The sequence below is a fragment of the Callorhinchus milii genome, unplaced genomic scaffold, assembly GCF_018977255.1.
Source record: "Callorhinchus milii isolate IMCB2004 unplaced genomic scaffold, IMCB_Cmil_1.0 Scaffold2, whole genome shotgun sequence".
Taxonomy (NCBI): Eukaryota; Metazoa; Chordata; class Chondrichthyes; order Chimaeriformes; family Callorhinchidae; genus Callorhinchus; species Callorhinchus milii.
Window position 1 is genome coordinate 90,404,005 of NW_024704743.1, and position 25,020 is coordinate 90,429,024.

The 25,020-nt window shown below is 44.1% G+C and overlaps 2 protein-coding genes across 2 annotated transcripts in view; one reads left to right on the plus strand and one right to left on the minus strand.

The window, feature by feature from the left end:
* dcaf13 (ddb1 and cul4 associated factor 13) overlaps window positions 1-14,560 on the minus strand; it is a 34,252-nt gene extending 19,692 nt beyond the window's left edge. The window contains exons 1-5 of the mRNA XM_007903212.2: window positions 14,369-14,560; window positions 10,189-10,388; window positions 7,332-7,439; window positions 6,153-6,242; window positions 4,445-4,600 (exon numbers count right to left, since the gene is read on the minus strand). Coding sequence (XP_007901403.1) covers window positions 4,445-4,600; window positions 6,153-6,242; window positions 7,332-7,439; window positions 10,189-10,388; window positions 14,369-14,447 — 633 coding nt within the window. The 5' untranslated portion in view covers window positions 14,448-14,560. The remainder of the gene's footprint in view (window positions 1-4,444; window positions 4,601-6,152; window positions 6,243-7,331; window positions 7,440-10,188; window positions 10,389-14,368) is intronic.
* Window positions 14,561-15,076: 516 nt separating this feature from the next.
* Window positions 15,077-25,019, plus strand: LOC103184948 (mitochondrial folate transporter/carrier). Its single transcript, XM_007903214.2, has 7 exons — window positions 15,077-15,378; window positions 18,186-18,336; window positions 20,009-20,094; window positions 20,409-20,569; window positions 20,897-21,010; window positions 22,926-23,071; window positions 24,421-25,019. Exons 1-7 carry the CDS (start codon window positions 15,207-15,209, stop codon window positions 24,548-24,550), a joined length of 960 nt encoding a protein of 319 aa, XP_007901405.1. The 5' UTR covers window positions 15,077-15,206; the 3' UTR covers window positions 24,551-25,019.
* The last annotated feature ends 1 nt before the right edge of the window (window position 25,020 follows it).

Consider the following 25,020-nt stretch of genomic DNA (forward strand, 5'->3'; position numbering starts at 1 on the left):
CCTCACCCAAGAGTCTCAAACATTAAAAGTCAGCATGCTCAATTCTTAATCTGGCTTCCACAAATATCCCTCCATCCTGGATAATTTAGAAAGCCACAAATTCAAATCATAATTTTTTTTTAAAAAATCAAAAAATTCTTCAAAGAGCCAAAGATTACATTTAGTGCAATACACATAACAAAAGTACCAATGTAATAGTTCATGTTTCAACCACCTTTTCACACTGATTCAGATTTCACCCATTTCGTGTTGGGCTCAGAAGTATACAATTCCAGTCTACTGAACTCTTTACCTCTCAAAAAAACGAATAAAACTGTTAACATATATCAGTTAAAAAAAAGGTTGTGAGGATCGTGGGCCAGCCTATCCTCTAGCCATAGTAACTGTACTGATGTTATAGAATCCCCCTCTTCTTTTGTTAGTTTTCGAGAGATGTCATATTTGCCATCAAAGTTGGCACAGTCACTCAGCTGATGCAACAACAACAACAACAAGATTCCATTTATAAAGCGCCTTTCAAGTCAGGAGGACGTCCCAAGGCGCTGCACAGTTGGGTCATGACCCGAGCAGGGGGGAAATGGTCAGGGTGAGGGGAAAGTTAATATCTGATTTTATATTGAAAATACTAGCCATGAAGGTTTTTGGTTTAATTTCTTTTCTCGAGTACTGCCATTTTGTAAGATTTTTGAGATATCCTCCCGATGTGAAATGCTCTATATAAATGTGTTTGTATTGTATCAAATACCCAACAGGTAGATTTACATGCTATTTGTATCAGAAGAGAGCCAATGTATGAAATTTTAGATGCTGAAACAGTAATTGATGTAGAATCTTTTTAAAAAAGGAATTATAAACATTTTTTTGAAAAGAAAAAAAACCTAATAGGCTAGGGGGATAGGTAGGAAACCGAGGCTATAGGGATAACTCTTAAAGAGAACTTGCTCAGTCAATCTGAGTGAACGGCTTTCTGTGCTTAAACATTCTATGGAAGAGTGTTATGTCAGCAAACTGTAATAATTCAGGATACTGTTTGTAAGCAGTGGGAACTAAACTAGAAACCATAGAGTGACTTCCTCATCACACATTCAGTTAATAATCAAAGAAAATTGGAAAAAGGAACAAGCAATGCACAGGGGAGAGAGGAACTGTTTCTGGCTTCATGGAAACATTTCTGGTTAATAAGCCAAAGCTTGAAAGAAAAACAGAACATTCAATTAAAATAAACAGACAATTTTAAGAACAATTGTAAAAATAAATCTTAATCCACTTTAAATTCACGTCAGACTCCAGGTTTGTTCTGATATTGGTTGAATTTAACTACAGTATTTGACCTGGGCAATGAAGTAGAGAAAGTACAGTTCTTATAAAGCATATAATTGCCTAAGTTGTACATCCACCCAAGTCCCATTCAGTTTCCTATCAAAACTACTTATATTTCTTTGCACTAGTCATATTAATCATCTCCTGACTTACAACGCCACTGCACTATCCTCCACTACTCTCGCATTTACCGACTGTATTGAATCGTGGGAAAGGTAGCCTTGATCCTTCAACACATGCAGAAGAACGTCATTTATTATTATTATTATTATTATTTCCCACAATCCAATGCAATTCCAAAGCTTGCCGAGAAGGGCAGATGCAGCGATGGGTCAAGACCCATTCAATCGTGGGAAATATCAGCTGCAGTGACAATCTTCAGAATGCACAGTCACAAACTACATTGAATTACACATGTGTAGTGTAGATTATTGATTAAATCGGATTTTATACAACTTATACACATTTGCCTGCAATTCATGCTTCAAGCAAGTCATTAAATTTTATGGTCCCCACTGATGCGACTTTTGTGAGTTTACTGTACTTAGCGCCCAAAGCTAGATAATCAGCTCCGAAGCTACTGACTGGCTATTCTATTGGGACTGCCCTTTATATAAACTTCACAGGAGATGTAATAAATATTGAATACGAAACATTCAATCTGCAGGAAGATATAAAAAACTAGTCATTGGAAAATTGACATTTAACCCTGCACTACAGATATACAAATCTCTTTGTATACAAACTAATTTCTAGCAATTCAAAACAAACTAGAACCTGTAAACAAATCGGTTAAATGACGCTTTACAAAATCTTGAATAGACAGTTCCATTTTTTGGTTGTTTCATAATACAATTTTATGTGTTTTTGTTGACAGAAGGGTCACTAAAGCTAATTCTAAGGGACAGATATGGGATCCCTGGTAGGGGAATTTAAAGGTAGCAGAACACCTAGGGTAGTCATCATAACATATTAAGGTTTAGTTTTTGTCACAACCCCATCCCACTTCAACAACAACAACAACACGATTCCATTTATAGAGCGCCTTTCACGTCGGGAGGACGTCCCAAGGCGCTGGACAGTTGGGCCAGGACCCGAGCAGGGGGGAAATGGTCAGGGTGAGGGGAGGGAAGGGATGGAGCGAGGAGGGGGTAGAGAGTCGAGAGGGGAGCTGAAGGCTCGGTCAAAGAGAAAGGTTTTGAGACCGGCCTTGAAGGAGGAAAGGGAGGAAGCGGCGAAGGCATTGGGGGATGGAGTTCCAGAGCCGAGGGGCTGAGAGGCTGAAGGCCCGGCCACCGATGGTAGGGCGGTTGGGGCGGGGGATGTGGAGCAGACCGGAGCCAGAGGAACGGAGGGTACGGGCAGGTAGGTAGGGGGATAGTAGGTCGGAGAGGTAGGAGGGAGCAAGGCCGTGAATGGCCTTGTAGGTGAGGATGAGGATCTTGAAATCGATCCTCTGGGGGATGGGGAGCCAGTGGAGGCGAGCGAGGGTGGGAGTGATGTGGTCCCGAAGCCTGGTGCGGGACAGTACACGAGCTGCAGAGTTCTGAATGACCTGCAGCTTGTGGAGGGAGGTGCCGGGAAGGCCGGCGAGGAGAGAGTTCCCATAGTCCAGCCTTGAGGGATAAAGGCGTGGACCAGGGTTTCAGCAGCGTGAGGGGTGAGGTGGTGCCGTAGTCTGGCGATGTTCTGGAGGTGATGGAAGGCGGTGCCAGTTGTGGTGCGGATATGAGGAAGAAAGGACAGCTCAGGGTCGAACAGAACCCGAGGTTCCTGACTGGCTTTGAGAGGTGGAGAGTGCAGCCTTGGATGCTGATGGTGTCAGCGCCTGAGGTGCGGAGGCGCTGACACGACCCAATCAGGAGGGCCTCAGTTTCACGCACATTGAGCTGAAGAAAGTTGTCTCTCGTCCAGGACTCGATGTCGGACAGGCAGCTGTCAGGACATCGGTGGTCGTGGAGTTGAGGGTAGAGGAGGAAAGGTAGAGTTGGGTGTCATCCGCATACATGTGGAAGTTAACCCCATGTCTGCGGATGATGTCACCAAGGGGGAGCATATAGAGGGTGAAGAGGAGGGGACCGAGGACAGAGCCCTGAGGGACACCGCACGAGACAGTGCGGGGGCTGGAGGAAAAGCCATTCGTGGAAACAAAGTGAAGACGGTGGGAGAGGTATGACCTAAACCACTCAAGGACAGGGCCTTGAAGGTTGAGGTGGGAGGACAAGCGGTGGAGGATAGCGTGGTCGACCGTATCGAATGCTGCCGATAGATCGAGGAGGACGAGGAGGCAGAGGGAGCCCTGGTCGCAGATGGTCAGGATGTCATTGGTGACCTTGACCAGGGCGGTTTCTGTGCTATGGACAGCACGGAAACCCGACTGAAGGGGTTCAAATAATGAATGGGTGGGGAGGAAAGAGCGCAGTTGGGAGGCGACAACTCTTTCAAGGACCTTGGACAGGAAGGGGAGGTTGGAGATGGGCCGGTAGCTTGATAGCTGCGACACATCAAGGGAGGGTTTTTTCAGGGTGGGCGTGATGATGGCAGTTTTTAAGGGAATGGGAACAGAGCCAGAGGAGAGGGACAGGTTGACGATGTCTGTGATATGTGGGGCAAGGAGGTGGAGCTGGGAGATAAGGAGTGGAGTGGGGATGGGGTCAAGGGAGCAGGTGGTGGGTTTCAGGGATAGGATGAGTTCAGTGACAGAGGGTGGGGAAACGGGTACGAAAGTGTGTAGGGGAGGATGGGTAGGAGTTGGAGTGTGGGACGGAGGGAGTGGGGGGTGGGTGGAGGTTGGAGTGGAAGTGACCCCGGAGCAGATTCCCTTGGCTCCCATCCTTCAGCTCAGGTGCCCAACCAGCAATGTTGAGTAGTTTGAGACATCCTTCCGACGTGAAAAAGGCGCAATGTAAATATTGCTATGTTTCTGGGATCACAAAACATTGCTTATGCGGCTCATCGATGTTTCTCAAATTTCTCAAATAGGGCATCTGGCCCGCAGCAGCCAAAAGGTTGAACCACTCTGGTGTATGAAATTAAATCACAGCAGTTAAGATAGAAATAAGGTATTACTAGATAAATTAGCCACACAAAGATGACAAAGCACCAAATATTGTGGACATATTACCTCTACAGGATTGAATTTGACACTGCTGATACTGTCAACTCCCCAAGTAAATGAACGAATTGGGCTGGATCTCTGCTCATCCCAAATATCCACCTGTTGTCCACTTGTGGCAAACAAACCTTCTTTCCAATGATGATCAATTCCTGTGTAAATAGCCTAAGTATAAACATACAAATCACACATTAACCAATTGTGCACAGCAGTGTCCCACAAACAGTGATTATAGGCTTTGTTTTCAAATGGGTAAAAAAACACTAATAAACAATGTGATAATGTTGGGTTAAAATACAGTAGACTATTAAGATGTGCAAGGCTAATTTTGCTATATTCTGTAAACTTATGTTAAGGTACAAATTCATATAATAATAATCCTTGCATTTGATATAGCGCCTTATCACGTCTTTGAGATGTCTCAAAGCGCTTCAGTGAATATACTGTAAAGTGAATTAACTGTGTTTTGTGGGTGAAACATGGTAACCAATTGTGCACAGCAGTGTCCCACAAACAGTGATTATAGGCTTTGTTTTCAAATGGGTAAAAGGAGCTATATCATACACGACGTACACTGTCTGCAGACTCCGCTCCCACACAGGAGAGCAACACATCCCCCCAGATCAGAAGATATAATATTCTAACTTCTCCAACTCTGCTTGGGTTTGGAATATATGGAGGTTTTTTGCAACTAGTTAGTGAAGTCCAAAGTAAAGTGAGAAAGCAGATTCTAGAAAAGTGAGAGAAAAAACACTGAAGCATTTTCATTGGAAATTGCGTGAATTTATTCTTTTCTTTGGAACAAATCGTTGCTGCTCCTCCCTAATTATGGGCACTGAGGTCAATTGTAGTATCCTTATTGCATCCCTCGCTAATATCAACTAACTCAGCACAAACCAGGATTCAAATCTGAAACTTGTTTCTCTGTCGATTCTAGTGCTGCATAAATCTGTTCTTAAAAAAATTCTCACCAATTTCTGACTGGTTCTGACTGGTATCCATGCCTCTACATAGATTTTAACCAAATCCAGTGACCTAGTGACCTGCTGACTCCAAACCAACCTACCTGCTCCCTCCGTTCAGTGGGCTCTGGTCTGCTCCATGTCTCCTGCCCGACCCGCCCTACCATCAGTGGCCGGGCTTTCAGCCTCTCTGCCCCTGCACTCTGGAACTCCATCCCACGGTCGCTTCGCCTCGCTTCCTCCCTTGCCTCCTTCAAGGCTGGTCTCAAGACCCTCCTCTTCGATCGTGCCTCAGTCGCCCTCCCACCTCTCTGTCTTCCCTCACCCCTAGCCCATCCCTCCCCCATGCTTGGGTCCTGACCCCTGACTGTCCAGCGCCTTGGGACGTCCTCCCAACGTGAAAAGAGCTCTATAAATGTAATTTTGTTGTTGTTGGTGGTGTAAGTATTCAAAAAACAGGATCAAAAAACAATGAAAAGCTTCTAGGTGTCCTAGTGAGTAAATGAATCAACAGGTGCAGTATTTCGTTATACAAACCGGAAGCTTGCGGGTTGAAATTTTGATTTATGCTAAATTAGTTGGAGTAACAATGAAGATGTTAAAATTGACCTTAATCCTCTTGGTCTGGAGCGAGAGCGACACAAATCAGGCAGGTTTCTGGTTCCAGATTGCTAACAAATGACTCCCTGCTGAAAAGTACTCCCTTGCTGCACATCCCTGTGTGTTATATACTTAAAATAAACAGAGCCACATACCTTGCCAAGTAATGTATGTATGGGTTCTTCTTCTTCCCCATGTGCAGGGCTCTCCATCTTCCATTGTTTGATGGTCTTATCATCACCAACCTTCAAAACATTGTAATTGTAAAGTTTACTTCAAGCATACTACAGGACAACCCCATTATTACATGCCTTGCTTTAGTACTGCGTGGAGTCCTGTAGCTCAATGGTTAGACCACTCGCCTCACAAGTGAGAGACCTGGGTTGAATTCCTGGCAGGGCGAAACATTGGGCAAGTTTCCTTACTTCACACACCTCTGTTTTTCTAGCAGTAAGGAGGAACCCAGTTGTTAGTCGATTGGCGGATCGCTTTTCCGGGGGTAATAATTCCTTCAAAAAAATTATAATAAATTGGTCTGATAATATTATAATAAAGCGCTCTGAGACGCCGTCCGGCGTGGAGGGCACTATATAAATCCAAGTTGTTGTTGGTCACTTCAATCGACGACTGTCTGTGGGACACTGCTGTGCGCAATTAGCTGCCACGTTTTGCCCACAAAACACAGTCAATTCACTTTACAGTATATTCTGTGAAGCGCTTTGATACATCTAGAAAATGTGATAATGCGCTAGATCAAATGCAAGAATTATTATTATTATTACGACTCTGCTTATTTCTGGTGTTAACTGGCTGGCTCTCTGCTTGTAGTACAGACCCAGAGGGGCCTCTCTGTGGCAGAATCCCAGACATCACCTGAGCAATTGCCAGCTTTTTTGAACATAGGAAGTGGCATCAATGATGGCTATTTCTATCGTAGGCCTCTAATTTTATGGACACAAGGTAATGTGTTATAACAGAGTTGTTCTGCATTCTCCATTGTTTTGTAAATATCAGGATTGCAAAAACATAAACAACTACCCAGGATTTTTGGTCCAACATTGATAGCCACATTGTATGCAAATGTAACTTGAATTGTATTTCCAGGAACTAGGAATGTCACAGAACATTATTTTAGTTTAAAAAGAATGAGATGATGCTCTAGTATTTTAAATTTCTCATTTGTCAAGCACGCAAGACCTGGTACAGCAAATTTAAATGATGGCAACAAAAACATTGATGATAAATGCCTATAATTTTTTTTAACAAAATAAAACCATTAACTGATGAGCAGAATATCTAAATGGAGAAATAGCTAAGTATAATGTTCTACTTACTGAAAAGAACGATGTTCCACAGAATCTGGTACATAGTCCTCTGACAAAGCCTGTGTGAGCTTGCAACGTTCGGAAGCATTCACGCTTTGTCAGGTTCCAAAGTTTTACCTACAATACAGGAAACAAGTTAGTGAATACAAGAACCAAGGTAGTGAGATCCACAGCAAATTCAATACAGTAATTCCCTTTTAAATATCAGGATTTTTACAGAGGGAGGCTATATTTTACATTATTCTTTATAATTAAAAAGTTTTGATTAGTAGGTTCAGTAATAATAATAATCCTTGCATTTGATATAGCACCTGATCACATCTTTGAGACATCTCAAATCGCTTCATGGCATATACTATAAAGTGAATTGACTATAATTGTGGGCGAAACGTGGCAGCCAATTGCGCACAGTAGTGTCCCACAAACAGTCATGGATTGAAGTGACCAATTTATTATTTTGTTTTCTTGAGAGATTATCAGGTGTGTGGAATGAGGAAACTTGCCCAAGGTTTCGCCCTGTCGCGAATCGAACCCAGGTCTCTCGCTCTTGCTTTTTTCCCAATCCTATACATTGCCAGGATTATGAATGGACATAAACTTGCTCTAGGATCTTAACTTTTTACCAACATTTAAAAAAAAAACTATTCCTGTGAGAAGAGTCTAACTAGAAATTACTCCTTTACATTTTCTCTTGTCCAGACTGAGGAGGAACGAGTGATAAGTTCTGAACTGCATCTCAATTACAATAACAATAATGCTTGCAATGTGGATTAGCACCTTTGAGAGGTCTCAAAGCGCTTTTCGGGAATTACTGTAGATGGTAGTGACTGTATGAATTGAAAGGAAGCGCTCCATTTACAGAATGCAAAACCTCCATAATTTGTGATACAAGATTTGCCTTTGTATTACAGAAACAAGGCACAAAAATGTTCTTCAGCACCAACATCCTTTGCCTTGATTAGCACAAAAATGCACCAAAACATTGAAATATTTTTTTTGCGATATTGCAGTAATAATACCCATATTGTTCAAGTACAATTTATATTATTATACCAATATTGGTTCATTGAAAATCCTGAAAAGATCACATATCAGTATCAATTTCACAGGTTTTAAAAGCCTAATGCACAAAATACTAGCTCTTACATTTACATAGCGCTTTATCACAGCGTTAAAATGGTTCAAAGAATTCACTGTTTTTTCAGTAGTGTAGTGATTTTATTTTGCAGGCAAAATCCACAGCCAATTTGTACGCATCAATATTCTCCAAATAGCCATGAAGTTAACGAACAATTTTGTCTGGAGGATTATTGGCCAGTTGAACCTCAATTTCTTTTTGAATAGTGCCACAGGATCAACCACCGGATGAGGCAGACAGTACAACATTTTAACATCTCACCCAAAGAATGATACTTCTGACAATTTAGTGCTCCTTAGCACTGTACTAAAGAGTCGACATAGAAATATGAGTTCAAAGTTCCCACGTGGGAAACCCATAACCTTGATTCAGAGGCAAGAGTGCTATCAACTGAGCCAGGCTGACAACTACAAAATAATTTGAAATCTTACTTTCAGGCAATTAAACAGGATGTGTCTCCCCCTGCAGTGATAAGTATTAATTGCTGGTAAAGCGACCAGGACAGGCAATAGGACGAAAGCTTATGTTGAGATTCAAGACTTGTAGATGTGGGCTGTTGAATGTGAGTGCAAAGATACTTTGTCGTCATAAGTCTTTCTGTCTTCCCCTTTCTGTGCCTATCCCGTCTCCCTGTGGATTTGTTCTTATGACTCTCACTTTCTCTTTTGTCAAGTCTTTTTATGAATTTGTCTGTCTCCCTCTGTCTACGGCAAATTGTCTCACTCACTTGCTATTTTCCTGACTTTTACCACTTATACACTGAATTAGTAACACTGTATTTCTCCATCTATTCCCTGCATCATTCTTCCACACCTCCAACTGGTGGAGGTATCGCTCAATTGGTAAGGATGTGCCTCATAGCAGTGGAAAAGAGGCTGGTGGGAATCCTCTCATGCATTTCAAACTGAATTGTGTTTCTCACCAGGAAGCTCGCAGCGAGTTCTCGGTACCTGCTATCTGCCAAAAATCTGCATTTGTTGGATATCAAATGAATGGCTAGTAACTATCCGCCAGGGAAGGATGCAAGGTCTCCTCAGGGCTGAGATGTTTCTGAGGTACCTGGTGACACAATGTTGGAAGTGAATCTGTGGCTGTCTCAGTAGTCTGATTTCCTAGCCAGGCAGGTCCGCAGTAATCCAAGACACAGACGATGACAGACCAGATAGCCTGGCTCGTTGGCAGGATTTAGCGGAGAATCGAGTCACTGGGGGCAGAGAAACTTCACATTTGGTTTCTGTTAACCCTGCAAGACAAAGCCCTAAAGGATTTGATGGTCCGAGCTGGACAAGGAGTGGGAAGCTTAGCAGACTGTGCTCACAATGGCAAGTCATACGGTTTTTGCTGGTTAATCTCTAATAGTACCACAACACATACTCGAGTCCCTAAACCTTGGTTCATGCCAACCTATGCCAAAAACTTTCATGAATTAGGTAAGCAAAGTGCATTTCTCTGAGGCGACAGTAGTACTCCATTCCAGCCACAGGGAAATTTCCATGTTTAGGTTGCTCAGTCTGAGTTTCGATACACTTAAACCTGGTGATTGATTTTCTGTGTCACACTCAAAGCTGATCACCAAAACAGCCTTGCATGTGACTCACTCATCTTTTAACTCACTTACTTGCATTAAGTAAACTTGTTTTTTTCACTTTCCCCCTTTCTGTCTCCCTCACTCACCTCAGATTCCCCCATTCCCTCACTTTTACGCCACCATTAAATATATAGACTCACCTCTCCATCACAGGCTCCAGAGATTATTGTTGATAAACTCTTTGGGTGTTTAGCCAAACAATGGACTCCATCCCTGTGACCATCAAGTGAAGCTAAAAATGGTTTTGCAAAAACACGTTCCAATTTTGTTGCATTTAAAGCTCTTGTGTATTCCCTTGGGACCTCAAATGGATGTAGTGTAGGATCATAGTTCCTAGGAACTGAAAACATAAAATTTACAATTCAAATGAGTAAGAAAAAAAACTTTGCCATGAAGTTCAATATTTACTAATTTACTTTATTTATATTTAAAAAATAAATCTTCATAACATCTTACAATAATAATCCTTGCATTTGATACAGCGCCTTATCACGTCTTTAGAGATATCTCAAAGCGCTTCACAGAATATACTATAAAGGGACTGTATATTTTGCGGGCGAAATACAGCAGCAAATTGCGCACAACAGTGTACCACAAACAGTCGTGGATTGAAGTGACCAATTTATTATTTTTTTAAGGGATTATTACCCCATAAAAAACAATCCCCCAATCGACTAACAACCAGGTTCCTACTTACTGCTAAGTAAACAGAGGCATGTGGAGTAAAGAAACTTGCCACAAACATTACATATTAAGTTCACCTCAACTCTACAGTTATGTAGTTCCTCCATCTCTGCCACATTGCCCGTCTTCGACCATACCTTACCCTAAATGCAGCGGAAACCCTCCTGCATGAGTTTGTTATCTCCCACCTGGATCACTCAAATGCACTCCTTGCCGGTCTCCCCAGCTCTATTATTCAGCCCAAGAAAGTATTAGGCGCAGGTTGGCAAGAGTCAAAGCTTGGGGACCCCAGAGTGTGTGTTGGGTACTGCTGGAGTCTTAACCAGGTAAGACCTGGTTAAGCTCAGTGTAGATCAGTGATTAGAGCACTCGCCTCACAAGCGAGACCTGGGTTCGATTCCCGGCAAGGTGAAACCTTGGGCAAGTTTCCTTACTCCACACACCTGATAATAATCCCTCAAGAAAAAAAAACAATAATAAATTGGTCGCTTCAATCCACGACTGTTTGTGGGACACTCCTGTGCGCAATTGGCTGCTGCTTTTCACTTATAAATATACAGTCAATTCATGGATTGAAGAGTGGCTAATGGGTAGAAAACAGAGAGTAGGGATAAACGGGTCATTCTCGAATTGTAGGATGTGACTAGTGGAGTGCCACAAGGATCAGTGCTTGGGCCTCAGCTATTTACAATTTACTTCAATGATCGAGACGAGGACATTGAATGTAACATATCTAAATTCGCGGATGACACTAAACTAGGTGGGAAAGTAAGCTCTGAGGATGATGCAAAAAGATTGCAACAAGATATAGATAGGCTAGGGGAACGGGCGAGTAGGTGGCAGGTGGAATTTAATGTGGGGAAGTGTGAAGTTATTCACCTAGGTAGAAAAACAGATTATTTTCTAGAGGGGGAGAGATTAGATAGTGTTAGTGTTCAGAGGGATTTGGGTGCCTTTTTACACTAGTCTCAAAAAGTTAGTTTGCAGGTGCAGCAAGCAACTAAGAAGGCGAACGACATGTTAGCGTTCATTGCAAAAGGTTTAGAGTACAAGAGTAGGGAAGTCTTGCTGCAACTGTATAGGGCCTTGGTGAGACCGCACCTAGAGTATTGTGTGCAGTTTTGGTCTCATTTAAAAAAGGACATACTTGCCCTCGAGGGGGTGCAGCGTAGATTCACTCGGTTAGTTCCTGGGATGAGGGGACTGACCTATGAGGATAGGCTGAATAAACCAGGGCTATATTCTCTAGAGTACAGAAGAATTAGGGGAGATTTTATTGAAACATGTAAGATTCTTAAAGAGCTGATAAAGTAGACACTGAGGGTCTGTTTCCCCTGGTAGGAGAATCTATAACCAGGGGTCACAGTCTTAAAATTAAGGGTCAGCCTTTTAGAACAGAGTTGAGGAAACATTTCTTCACTCAGAGGGTAGTGAATTTATGGAATTCACTACCCCAGAAGGCTGTAGATGCTCAGTCCTTGAACATCTTCAAGGCTGAGACTGATAAGATTGTTTAAAAATAGAGGGATTAAGGGATATGGGGATAGGGCAGGTAATTAGAGTTAGGTCTGAAGATCAGCCATGATCTTATTGAATGGCGGGGCAGGCTCGAGGGGCCGAATGGCTACTCCTGCTCCTAATTCTTATGTTCTTATGTTCTTTACAGTATATTCTGTGACGTGCTTTGAGACGTCTAGAAGACTTGATAAGGCACTATATCAAATGCAAGAATTATTATTATTATTCAAAAAATCCAGTTCATTCAGAATTCTGCTGCCCGCAAACTTACCCGGACCAAAGTCCATACCCACACCTCACCAGTTCTGGCCCGGCTCCACATCACCAAACGGATCGACTTCAAGATCCTCCCACTCGTGTTCAAATCCCTTCACTTCCTGGCACCTCCCTACCTCTCCGACCTCCTCACTCCCCAATCCACCAACCGGTATCTCCATTCGACTGGCACTGGTTTCCTGCTTGTCCCTCGCACACTCCGCTCTATCATTGGAGGTCGCGCATTCAGCCACTACGCCCCAAAACTCTGGAACACTTTCACTCAATCCCTTGACCTTGCCCCCTCTCTCCCCTTTTTCAAGCCCTGTCTGAAAACCTTCCTTTTCACCATGCTTACAGTCCCCTCACCCCCCGCCGCCACCCACCACCACCACCACCAGCTCGGAGTCAGACTCCACCACTGGTAAGTGCTAACCTGTGTGGAGGGCGCTATATAAGTGCAAGTTGTTGTTGTTCAGGGGAATGTACTTTTGAGTTGACCAATTTTAAATTTTGTACCCATCTATGTTTAAAAGGCGTAAGAACAGACCAACAACAACATGATTGCATTTATAGAGCGCCTTTCAGGTCGGGAGGACGTTCCAAGGCGCTGGACAGTTGGGTCGCGACCCGAGCAGTGGGGAAATGGTCAGGGTGAGGGAAGGGAACGAGGAGCGAGGAGGAGGTAGAGAGTCGAGAGGGGAGCTGAAGGCATGGTTGAAGAGAAATTGTGGACAGGCCGGGGTCAGCGCCTGTACCCGTGGCCGCAGACCAATTGTGATGATAAAAGCAGTCCTTTATAATGTATCTGAATCTCTTATAATGTATCTTTGCAGACATTTCTTTCCCTATACCCGTGGCCGCAGCCCGGGGTCAGCGCCTGTACCCGTGGCCGCAGCCCGTGGTCAGCGCCTGTACCCGTGGCCGCAGCCCGGGGTCAGCGCCTGTACCCGTGGCCGCAGCCCGGGGGTCAGCGCCTGTCCCCGTGTCCGCAGCCCGGGGTCAGCGCTGTCCCGTGTCCGCAGCCCGGGTCAGCACTGTGCCCGTGTCCGCAGCCCGGGGTCAGCGCCTGTCCCCGTGTCCGCAGCCCAGGGGGTCAGCGTCTGTGGCCGTGTCCGCAGCCCAGGGTCAGCGCCTGTGGCCGCAGCCCGGGGTCAGCGCCTGCCCCGTGTCCGCAGCCCGGGTCAGCGCTGTCCCCGTGTCCGCAGCCCGGGGTCAGCGCCTGTCCCCGTGTCCGCAGCCCGGGGTCAGCGCCTGTACCCGTGTCCGCAGCCCGGGGTCAGCGCCTGTGGCCGTGTCCGCAGCCCGGGGGTCAGCGCCTGTGGCCGCAGCCCGGGGTCAGCGCCTGTCCCCGTGTCCGCAGCCCGGGGTCAGCGCCTGTCCCCGTGTCCGCAGCCCGGGGTCAGCGCCTGTCCCCGTGTCCGCAGCCCGGGGTCAGCGCTTGTACCCGTGTCCGCAGCCCGGGGTCAGCGCCTGTCCCCGTGTCCGCAGCCCGGGGTCAGCGCCTGTCCCCGTGTCCGCAGCCCGGGGGGTCAGCGCCTGTCCCCGTGTCCGCAGCCCGGGGTCAGCGCTTGTACCCGTGTCCGCAGCCCGGGGGTCAGCGCCTGTCCCCGTGTCCGCAGCCCGGGGTCAGCGCGTGTCCGCAGCCCGGGGTCAGCGCCTCTTGCCGTGTCCGCAGCCCGGGGTCAGCGCCTGTCGCCGTGTCCGCAGCCCGGGGTCAGCGCCTGTGGCCGTGTCCGCAGCCCGGGGGTCAGCGCCTGTGCCCGTAGCCCCATCGTTATGTTCACTGACATTCACACACGTGGGGCCTCTTGAACCAGGATCACAGGCCTTGGCATCGCCCACAGGCCGAGGCTTGCTCACCTCGCTGTATGTCCTGCTTGGTCTCTCTCACATATTGGTCCGAGTTCCTGCACAGCATCTTGACTCTGATACCCGCCATTGCCGGGAGCTGCCCTGAGCACCGAGGCCCGGCGTCAGGAGGAGGCGGCAACTTGTCACGACCAACCGCCGCGGCTCGTGCGCTGCCCGGAGCCTCGAGTCACAGCGTCACGAGGTCACAGGTCACGTCAAGCGTGGTGGGGATGTTTGCGCATGCGCCGGGGTGTACACACGTGCTCCTGATGTTGGTTGCCCTGAAGGGAAACGCCGGGCGGTGTCGCCGGGTTGGGCGGGGTTCACGCCCAATTGGGCGGGGTTCACGCCCAATTGGGCGTGATTTTGTTGAACTGCGCGTGAAAGGTTACGGCTTTTGTTACCTATTTTTTTTAAAAAATATATATATTTTCAAACCTGCAAGACTTATTTTCGTCCCTTTCTTGAAGACCTTTACTTACACAGTTTCAGAAGCACAAAAACCTAAATCGGCCACTACGCTGCTACCCATTGGTTTCGCCGACGCGCTCATATTGGGCTATTTGTTGGGCTAGTATTCGGTTGCCTTCAGGCTACGCACGTGACTTTGCCGTGACGCGCGGCGGCGGGGGTGAGGGAGGAAGGAGGGGGGGGGGCACTGTCAAATGTGTGGGGTCTGCGCCTGCGCACAGCACGCCAACCGCCGCCGACGCGCGCGGTGGAGGGGAGCGAGCGTGGCAGTTGGTGTGTGTGTCGCAGACCCACAGCGCTTGAATGAGAGGGCGGCCGCGGCCCACCCCATGCACAGCCCTGTTTGAATCCACGGCTTGAGCGGCTGACAGAAAGCATGTCTCCCGGGGACGCCCAGGCCGGCCCCGAACGGCCGTCCTTTCGGCTGGTGGACGTGACGAGGTTCTACCGCCTGGTCAGGTACGAGAACCTGGTGGCCGGAGTGAGCGGCGGAGTGGCGGCCACCTTGGTCCTGCACCCACTGGACCTGGTCAAGATCAGGTTCGCAGGTAAAGCCGCGGGGCTCGGTGTTCTGGTTAGACGGGGTGTTGGGGTCTGTCACAGGGCATCGACACCAGACACAGGTCCGCGTGTGTCACCTGCACGTGTGTCGGCGCGGCGCGGCGCGGTGCGGTTGGTAGCAGAGTCGCCTCTTGTCTCGGAAGGGACGTGCGTGTGTTCGTAGGCCCCAAAACAGCAACAGGTTACATTCACACAGCGCCGTTCAGGTCGGGAGGACTCCTGTGGCTCCGGTTGGAGCAGTCGCCTGGCAAGCGAGAGACCCGGGTTCAATTCCCGGCACAGCGACATGTTGGGCAACTTTCCCGACTCCACACACGCCTCTTGTTTACCTCGCAGTAAAATAGGAACCCGGTTGTTAGTGGACCGGTGGATGGCTGTTCCCGGGGTAATATTTCCTTTTTTTAAAAGATTGGTCACTTCAATCCAGGACTGTTTGTGGGACACTGCTGTGCGCGACTGGCTGCTGAGTTTCAACAACAACAACAACATGATTGCATTTATAGAGCGCCTTTCACGTCGGGAGGACGTCCCAAGGCGCTGGACAGTTGGGTCGGGACCCGAGCATTGGGGGGAAATGGTCAGGGTGAGGTGAGGGAAGGGAGGGAGCGAGGAGGGGGAAGAGAGTCGAGAGGGGAGCTGAAGGCACAGTCAAAGAGAAAGGTTTTGAGACCGGCCTTGAAGGAGGAAAGGGAGGAGGCGGCGAAGGCACTGGGGGATAGAGTTCCAGAGCCTAAGGGCTGAGAGGCTGAAGGCCCGACCACTGATGGTAGGGCGGTTGGGGCGGGGGATGTGGAGCAGACCGGAGCCAGAGGAACGGAGGGTACGGGCAGGTAGGTAGGGGGATAGTAGGTCGGAGAGGTAGGAGGGAGCGAGGCCGTGAATGGCCTTGTAGGTGAGGATGAGGATGAGGATCTTGAATTCGAAATCAACAGGGGTGGAGATTAGGGGCAATTGGAGGATGACCAAAGGCACTTTTGAAGAGGATGATCTTGAGACGGGCATTGAAGGAGGCAAAGAAGTGGGCGAGGCAAAGGGGTCCATGTTGGAGTGTGGGGGAAGAAAGACTAAAGACTAGCTGTCGAGAATGGGGCAGTTAGAGCTGGGAACTTGTTGCCACCCAGTGCCTGCCAAACGAGAAGGGTTTGTAAAGGTTTAGTAGGTTGCATTCGCCATCAAAATATACACTGACTAAGTTTTACATTATATCCTGTGAAGTGCTTTGAGACTTCTTGATAATGTGATAAGGTGCTATAGCAAAGGATTATTATAATTATTACACATGGAAATTTCCCGGTGTCTGGAATGGAATGTGTAGTCTCCCCAGGCGGATGCACCCTGTTTACCTAATCCCAGATAGTTTGGCACAGGTTGGCGAGAGCCTACGTTTGGGAACCTCAGAGGGTGGTTGCACTATTGCTGGAGGTTAATCCTCTAAACCTGCACAGCTGGCTATTAGGGGCACTATCTGACAAGCTTCCCACTGCCTGTACAGCTTGGACTATGCTATCTGTTAGGGCTTTGCCATTTTGGATTAACAGGAGCTGAGTGGGAAGAATCCTTGCTCCCAGTGATCAGTTTGCCCTTCCAAGTCCTACTGGCTGGTCTTTCAATAGCAGGGTCCTGGAGTACCACAGAGGCCGTCTTGATTCTGATATTTCATTGTCAAACACGTCATCTTGGATAATCTGTTGTGATGGGCCTGGTGATAGCTGGGTGGAGGGAGCCTGGTGATAGCTGGGAGTGAAGGGCCTGGTAATACCTGGTCAATCTCCTAAACTCCCTCTTTATCCAATTGCTTGGTGATCCCCATGTCTAGATGAAGTGCTTTGAGATTTAATCATTCATGAAAAGTTCTATATAATGGCAAGTTATTATTTTAATACAGGTACAGTGTTTGTTTGGATCATTCCAGTATTATATGTAGTAGTGACCTAGCTGCATTTGAGCTGCTCCATAATTTAGAAAATGGAAACTACAGAGTATTAAGTGACTGAATGTGAAAGAGAAGGATGACAGAAAAAAAGAGATTGGGAAAGAGCAAGTGAGTATGATAGACAATGTCCAAGAGAGAGAAAAATACTCTTGGAGAAGGACTGATCAATGAGAAAGACAGATAGACAGAGTCAGACAGAACTTGCATTTATATAGCACCTTTCACGTAGGGTAGTGGCTCACGGAGAGCTGTGAGTGCAATCAATCCATGACTGTTTGTGGGACATTGCTGTGCGGAATTGGCTGCTGCGTTTCGCCCACAAATATACAGTCAATTCACTTTACAGTATATTCTGTCAAGCGCTTTGAGACGTCCAGAAGATGTGAAAAGCGCTATATTAAATGCAAAGATTATTATATTATTATAGACAGAAAATGAGGAAGAGAAAGGTAAAAACGCATTGATTGAAATGGGAGAGAGACTCATTCACATAGTTATGTTTGCCACCGAAGCTCCCTCCTAAAAATGCTTTTCTCAGGTAAGCCCTCATCCGTATTGCCCATCCTTGGATGGGCTACTTTGCTAGAAGAGTATGATCTAAATCCTTTTTGCTTCAATTAGAATCCCTTTTGATTGAGCTGAGGAATAGCAAAGGATCTGTGCCATCACTGGGTGTATATTATAGACTGCCAAACAGTAAAAGGAAATTGAGAATGAAATCTGAAGACAATTTAGTGACCCTATTAATTATGGGGTTATAATTGTAGGAGTTATAAATAGACTGGACCAAATTAAAAAGTTCTCAAATTAAAAATGTTTAGTAATTATTAAACACTAATATTTGTTTTAACTTTTATGCAGTGAGCGATGGGTTGTCCATGAGACCAACATACAATGGAATTGTACACTGCTTCAGGAGCATTTGGAGGCAAGAAGGAATTAGAGGACTTTACCAAGGAGTCACCCCTAATATTTGGGGTGCAGGATTGTCTTGGGGATTGTATTTTTTCTTGTAAGTAAAATAACCCAAATTGAATTTAAAATAGAAATTCCCGAAATCCATGTTGGAGTGTGTACTTAAAAAATATTCTTAGACTTTTATCCAGAACAATTCAATTGCTGTTTGACAGATTATCCTGTAAAAGATCAAGCCCCGAATGAGCCCCACCAACTTAATGTCAACAAAACTAAAGCCTTGCTGTTTGACTCCTGCCAGTGCCTGTTCACCTCTGGGACTGACCATATCAACGTCCCCAGGTGCTCACTCCAACCCACAGAGCCATTGCTGAATCTCATCATTTTATTCAACCCTCACTTCCTTTGTGGCTTTCACCTGATCTTTGACCAAATCTCCTTCCCACCATTTCTGCAAAATGACCCATCTCTGTCCCTACCTCACCCCCAGTACAACCAAAACACCCTTTTGTCATCTCCAGACTTGACTTACGCAAATCCTTGCTCGCCAGCTCAACCCTCCACAAGCTTCATATCACCCAGAACGCCACAGAAAGTATTCTTTCCTTGCTTCACTGGCTCTCTATTATCCAGCAGATTGATGTAAAGATCCTTGTTTTCACCTTGAAATGCTTCCATTCCTTGCCTGATCCTACTGTATTTTGTGATCCTAATTCTTCCCCTCTCACCTGCTCTGCCAATTCAGGCCTGTTTCATGTCCTCGTGATCTCTGGAACTTTCCCTAAATCAATACATATCACTCTCTCCCTCTCTGTTTTGAAAACTTATCTTCAACCTTCTCTTTGAATGCACATTTAGCCATCTCATTTCTATTTTGCCCCCTCTGTAAAATGCTTTGAGAAGCTTTCCAAATTGAAAGTTGCTATGAAGGACAAGTTGTATTTATTTTTAATTCCTCTTTAAATGCATTACTGACTTCCTTTTGGAGGTCGGCTGAATAAGGTAGACAAGATCATTAAGAGTAGAGATCAACATACAAGCATAGCCTTCAAATTATTGGGATCTGCCTCGCTGTATTCTTTGTATCTGCTTTTACAAAACAGTGACAATAATTGGAACATATTAGTGACTTTCATGTAGGGAGAATGTCTGAAAGTGCTTTACAAAAACTAAATGGGAACCTGAGATGGGAGGGGAGGTGGTTAAAAGCATAATCATCTTTAGATGGGTTTTTAAACCAGGAAATGTGTGAGTGGAGGAGGTGGGGGGATTTTGGAAGAGAAGAAAAGAATTAAAGAATATCAAACTTAATTTGGAAACCGGTTTCCTATTAAGAACCACAAACAAGCCTTTCAAATGAAGTCTTTACTTTAGACAATCATGCATGATCTTAATTGTTAAGATTAAATGTTCTTAAGTGGAATTTCTGTCCTCTTAATATCTTTAAATAGTGTCCAAAGGTTTCAGAAAATGTTCAAAAGAAAGGACGAATTAGTAATTCATGCTGCGTTATGAATAGCTACAGTATCCTTTTTAAGAGGTAAATGTAAATAAATATACTCTTGTACCTTTTTAAAAATATTTCCAATATCACATAGAACATGCCAGTAGCATTAATACTTGATATCCAGATTTTTAGGGGGGAAATTAATTGCCAAAGCATTTCAGATTATAATGATGATCCAAACATTTGGCACAAAATTATTCCTAATATTCCTTATTTTTGAGATTACTGTTTAGTTATTAAATGTAGATGTGCTTGTTTTCAGTTACACTGCCATTAAAGCCTACAAGCAGGATGGTCGACAGACGCAACTTAGTGCTGCTCAGCACCTTGTCTCAGCCGCTGAAGCAGGTGAGTAGTTTCAGAAATGAATCTTAAATTTAAGTGCCGGTAGATAATTAGAACTGACCTCATGTCTTTGTAAGTTTATTAGTTCATTAATATTTGTGAGTATGATAATATAACTGATTGTTGTTATGTTACTCAGTTGCAGTTTACTTCATTCTTTATTCCTATCAGCTGATGTATTAAATATTCTATTTAACATAATATACCACCTACATTTTTATATAATCAGAGTAAATATAAAAAAAAGTAATGTATACATAGAAATAACTTCTACTTTAAGCGTAAATTAATTTCTCAAATGTACCTATATTTTATAGGTGCAGTGACGCTTTGTCTCACAAACCCAATTTGGGTGACAAAGACACGGCTAGTCCTGCAGTATGATGCAGGTGTTGACCCATCAAAGAGACGGTATAAAGGCATGTTTCATTGCCTTTTGAAAATATACCAGAATGAAGGTATCCGTGGACTCTATAAGGTGAGGTAATGTTTTAAAAATTACCCTATCAGTTACACTAGTGATGGAAAAACAATTAGCTTTTTTTTAGTTTTCCCTCTAAGAAAAACAAGACAAATCTGGTTTGTTGACTTTATATGTATCCCCTCTGTGTCACATTCCATTGACCATATCAGCATCCGTGTGTGCTCTCTGAGCAAGACTGTCAAACAAGGAGCAAGTTTGTACCTGCATGAACCAAGTAAACTCAGATCACAGGTGAAAAAACTGCCCCCCCCCATTTTGCACCTAGTTCCCCTTAAAATGTGCTTTAACAAATTGTAAAATGGCCCTGATTTCTGTTTATAGGGATTTCTACCAGGTCTCTTTGGTACATCACATGGGGCTCTTCATTTCATGGCTTATGAGGAGCTGAAGAGGGAATACAATAACTACCAGAAACTGCCAACAGATACCAAGCTGGTAGGCATTATTCTTACAATCATACTGTGAATGAGATAGGTGGTCAGTGAGATCTCCTTGGAACTGGGCTGGCGTGATGTGAATGGTAGCAGAATGTCGTAAGCGGGTACAGTACTCCAAAGCATTGGTGATGACAGACTAGCCATGCCAGGTTCATTGGTCAGACTTGGAGGGGCAAACAATTCTGCAGAACTCCAGACACTGCTGATGACAGCAGTACCTCAACGCACACTCAAGGGTCCCCAGGCCTTTTCTAGCAATGAATCCTGCATCAATAATTGTTCATTCAGATAAATAAATGTTCATTCAGATTGCAAAGCACTTATTTTGTGTTCATATGAATCAAGATAACTATTGACCAACAACCCAGATAGATTCTCTTTTTTCTCTGCCTTGATGTTTCATATAGTAATACAACACTTAAGAATTACAACCTGTAATGTATTTGTTATCACCAGTAATATCACACCATTGATAAATATAGTCATTGTGTGCTATTTAATTGAACTAAATTTGCAACAATTCAGAATTACCAGTAAGATGATTTCTAATGGGTGGGAGGGGGAGTGTAGAACTTTGTGATCAGTGCTTGAAATAGCGTACTCGTCGTTTTTCCCATTCCTGATGTATGTTGCGTATTTTGTGACGTTTTTGGGTGCATGCCCATGCTGCTCATCTCTGATGATCTGCAAAAACCTCAAGATATACCACATGACATAAAAAGACCACATCCAAACCTGTACAAAATGCACCCCTTGCACAGTGGTGACCTGATGTTAATGAGGGATTACTTTTTTGTTCCATCTTTCCCAATAGTTTAGAAATGTTTTACTAATAGATGTAGCTGAAACTGCATTTTGAGAGGGGTTATGTAATTGATCTGAAAGATTTTGCACTTGAATCTAGCCTTCTCATTAAACGTTCAAACCTGAGTTAGTTTAGAATTAAGAATATAGAGCAAAGATTGAAAAAGGACATTTAACTTTTACCTTGTACAATTTTCCCTGTCTATGCTTAAATCATGATCATTACTAATAATTTAGTTTGGTAATAGGGATATGATTCATTCACATGTGTGGGAAAATGACATCTTCAGTATCCTTGAATGCAATTCTCGCCCATGAGTGCAACTGGATGGTTTTTTGAAATATTTCTCAGGTTTTGGTTAACCTGTGAATATAAGATGAGTAGCAATTATGAAACTTAATTGGGGGAAAACATGTTGCCTTATATTTGGAACAATACAGTAAGAGTAAGTTTACGTTATTAATGTCAACATATTCCAGTCCTGAATTATGTCCCCACTTAATTTATTATTTAATTTATTTAATTTGCCCCCTCCTTAGCCTCCTTCAAGTCCTGCAACAAGACCCTCCTCTTCGACCATCCCATCAGCCACCCCCCCTTCCCTTCCCCCGCGCCCCCCCGACCCCAGCTCATGTCTGAAATGCTGTACTCTGTCCAGCGCCTTGGGACGTCCTCCTAACGTGAAAGGCGCTATACATATGTAATCTTGTTGTTGTTTTCTAATGGAAACAAGTTGTTTTTAACTGGTCCTTAGAGCTCAGTTATGAGACTGTAAACTGATGCTGCTGGGTATGGGTATTCTGCAAGACATTGACTCGCTAAAGGGAAGGCTAAGTTAAAATGGGGGGATGTGGTATTGAATATGCTCCTTTCTTGTTCCTTGTATAGATAAATGACCTGATTTTTTTTGGCTCAGTACAAAATAGTTAAATAGACAGTTATCAAATCAGAGGAGACAGCCAAGATCTTTCTAAAGAGAGCTCAATAGGCTATGTACTTGGACTGGTCACAAATGAATGATATTTCAGTAGATACATGGTTGTTTGACTACTAATATTCCTATATTTTTAATTAAGTCCATGTTTAATTAATCTTTTCTCTACTCCAGAATCCCTTTGAATACATAGCTATGGCAGCATTGTCCAAAATATTTGCTGTGTCAGCAACATATCCATATCAAGTAATACGGGCTCGCCTTCAGGACCAACATAACCAATACTCAGGAGTAATGGATGTCTTACGAAGAACATGGAGGTGAGCTTATGAACTGGTGAAACACATACGAATGTTTTAATTTGCTAACAGCTAGATAAAATGCCAAATACAAAAACAGGCCTAACCTGTTATTTGACACAGATTAACTGCCACGATTTACCTCCATAACAATTGTTTTGTGTTAATGTATCTGATCGAGAGAAGCACAAAGCATTTTGAGATGTTTCAGTCAGTTAATGGACTATAAATACATTGGGGTTTGTTTCCGGGGAAAGAATGTTTTGGTTTGTAATAGGAGTTGTAAATCACAGTGATCCATGGAAATCCACTCCAATGTGATCCACTTCTGGTTACTAACAAGAGTTGTTATTGCAAGTTGGGCCCAGACATTGCATGCGAAACGCATTTAAATATTTAATATTGATTCATTGCAGCTTCTATTACCAAGCAGATACTGCTGATGAGTACAGAGTATTAATCATATCAGCTTTTTTTTTCCTTCATCTAATTAATTTAAGATGTTTCCACTTGTGCGGGAGACCAAAACCAGGGGCCATAAATATAAAATAGTCACCAATAAATCAAATAGGGAAGTCAGAAGAAACTTCTTTACCCAGAGAGTGGTGGGAATGTGGAACTTGCTACCACAAGGAGTAGTTGAGGCTAGTAGAATAGATGCATTTAAGTACCCAAGGGAGAAAGGAGTAGAAGGTTATGCTGATAGGCTTGGTTGAGAAAGAGCAGGAGGAGTTTCATGTGGAACATAAATGCCGGCATGACCAGTTGGGCCAAATGGCCTGTTTCTGTGCTGTATATTCTATGTAAGTATCACCCTGGATCAGTTCTGACTTCTCCCTCAGAAGTATGCTCACATCCGAGGCATTCATGCCTCACATCGGGGCTTTAAACTTGTGGTCTATGTAAGTTGATATCCCAATAGGGTGCTGGGGGAACACTGCATTATTGGAGGTGCTGACCTTAAATGAGATGTTAAACTGCAGTACCAACCACCTATTCAGGTGGAAAAATCCAAGACAACAGAGTTTTCTGGTGTCTGGCAGAAATTGTAAATTGTAAAGTAAATTGGTCATTTACTTCATGGCTGTTTGTGGGACATTGCTTGTGAAAATTAGCTCTCATGTTCACCTTCAAAATCCAGCTGCTGCACTTCACAGTGAATCCTGTGAAGGGCTTTGCGATGTGTTTCCATCGTGAACAAATGATGGTTTCCAGCCCATATAGACGGTCTTCAACGATAAACTGCACAGGGAGCTACCTGGCGGCTAAATCTTGTTTTATTTCACCTTCATTTTGATCCAGGAACCAAAATAACTACCTGTAAGTACAATTTTATTGTTCAATCTACTGAAACAAAACTTTTTTTTCAGGAACGAAGGGGCTCATGGATTTTACAAAGGAATCATTCCTAATGTGCTTAGAGTGACTCCTGCGTGTTGCATTACGTTTGTGGTATATGAGAATATATCTCGTTTCTTATCTGGTTTCCAACAATCATAATTCATTGGACTGTTGTGAGAAGTTGAATCACTAAGGTATGATGTACAAGGTGTGAGGAAATCAACTTGTTCTCATATAAGCACCTCTGCAACAGATCTATTTTAGGTCTCCAGCTCTTCAAATTAGTGATATTTTGATTACTGCTCTTAATTTATTTCTGTTTTGTAAATCTGCAGTGGTTGCAGGCTATGACATGACTTACAAGTTTGAAGTTAAAGTACTATGTAAGATAGTTTTTAAAGTTTTAATTTAAATCATTTAATTTTCAAGAGTCTGTATAAAACACAAGCAATTAACATTTTGCAAGCAATAGTTACAACGAATAATAATAATAAAACTATCAGCCTGCTATGTTGTTGCAGGGATCTTTTGTAATAAAGTATTTTAAATATATTTTGTAACATTATGCAAAGTTGATGGAAATTAAATGATATAAAGTGTAAATAAAGATAATCATGGTTGACTTGGAG

Bases quoted from the DNA above. Each gene is read 5' to 3' on its own strand.
- LOC103184948 (XM_007903214.2), top strand. From the start codon at position 15,207: ATGTCTCCCGGGGACGCCCAGGCCGGCCCCGAACGGCCGTCCTTTCGG. The intron at 15,379-18,185 runs GTAAAGCCGCGG...ACTTTTATGCAG, and splicing joins GGTCAAGATCAGGTTCGCAG to TGAGCGATGGGTTGTCCATG. The intron at 18,337-20,008 runs GTAAGTAAAATA...GCTTGTTTTCAG, and splicing joins TGGGGATTGTATTTTTTCTT to TTACACTGCCATTAAAGCCT.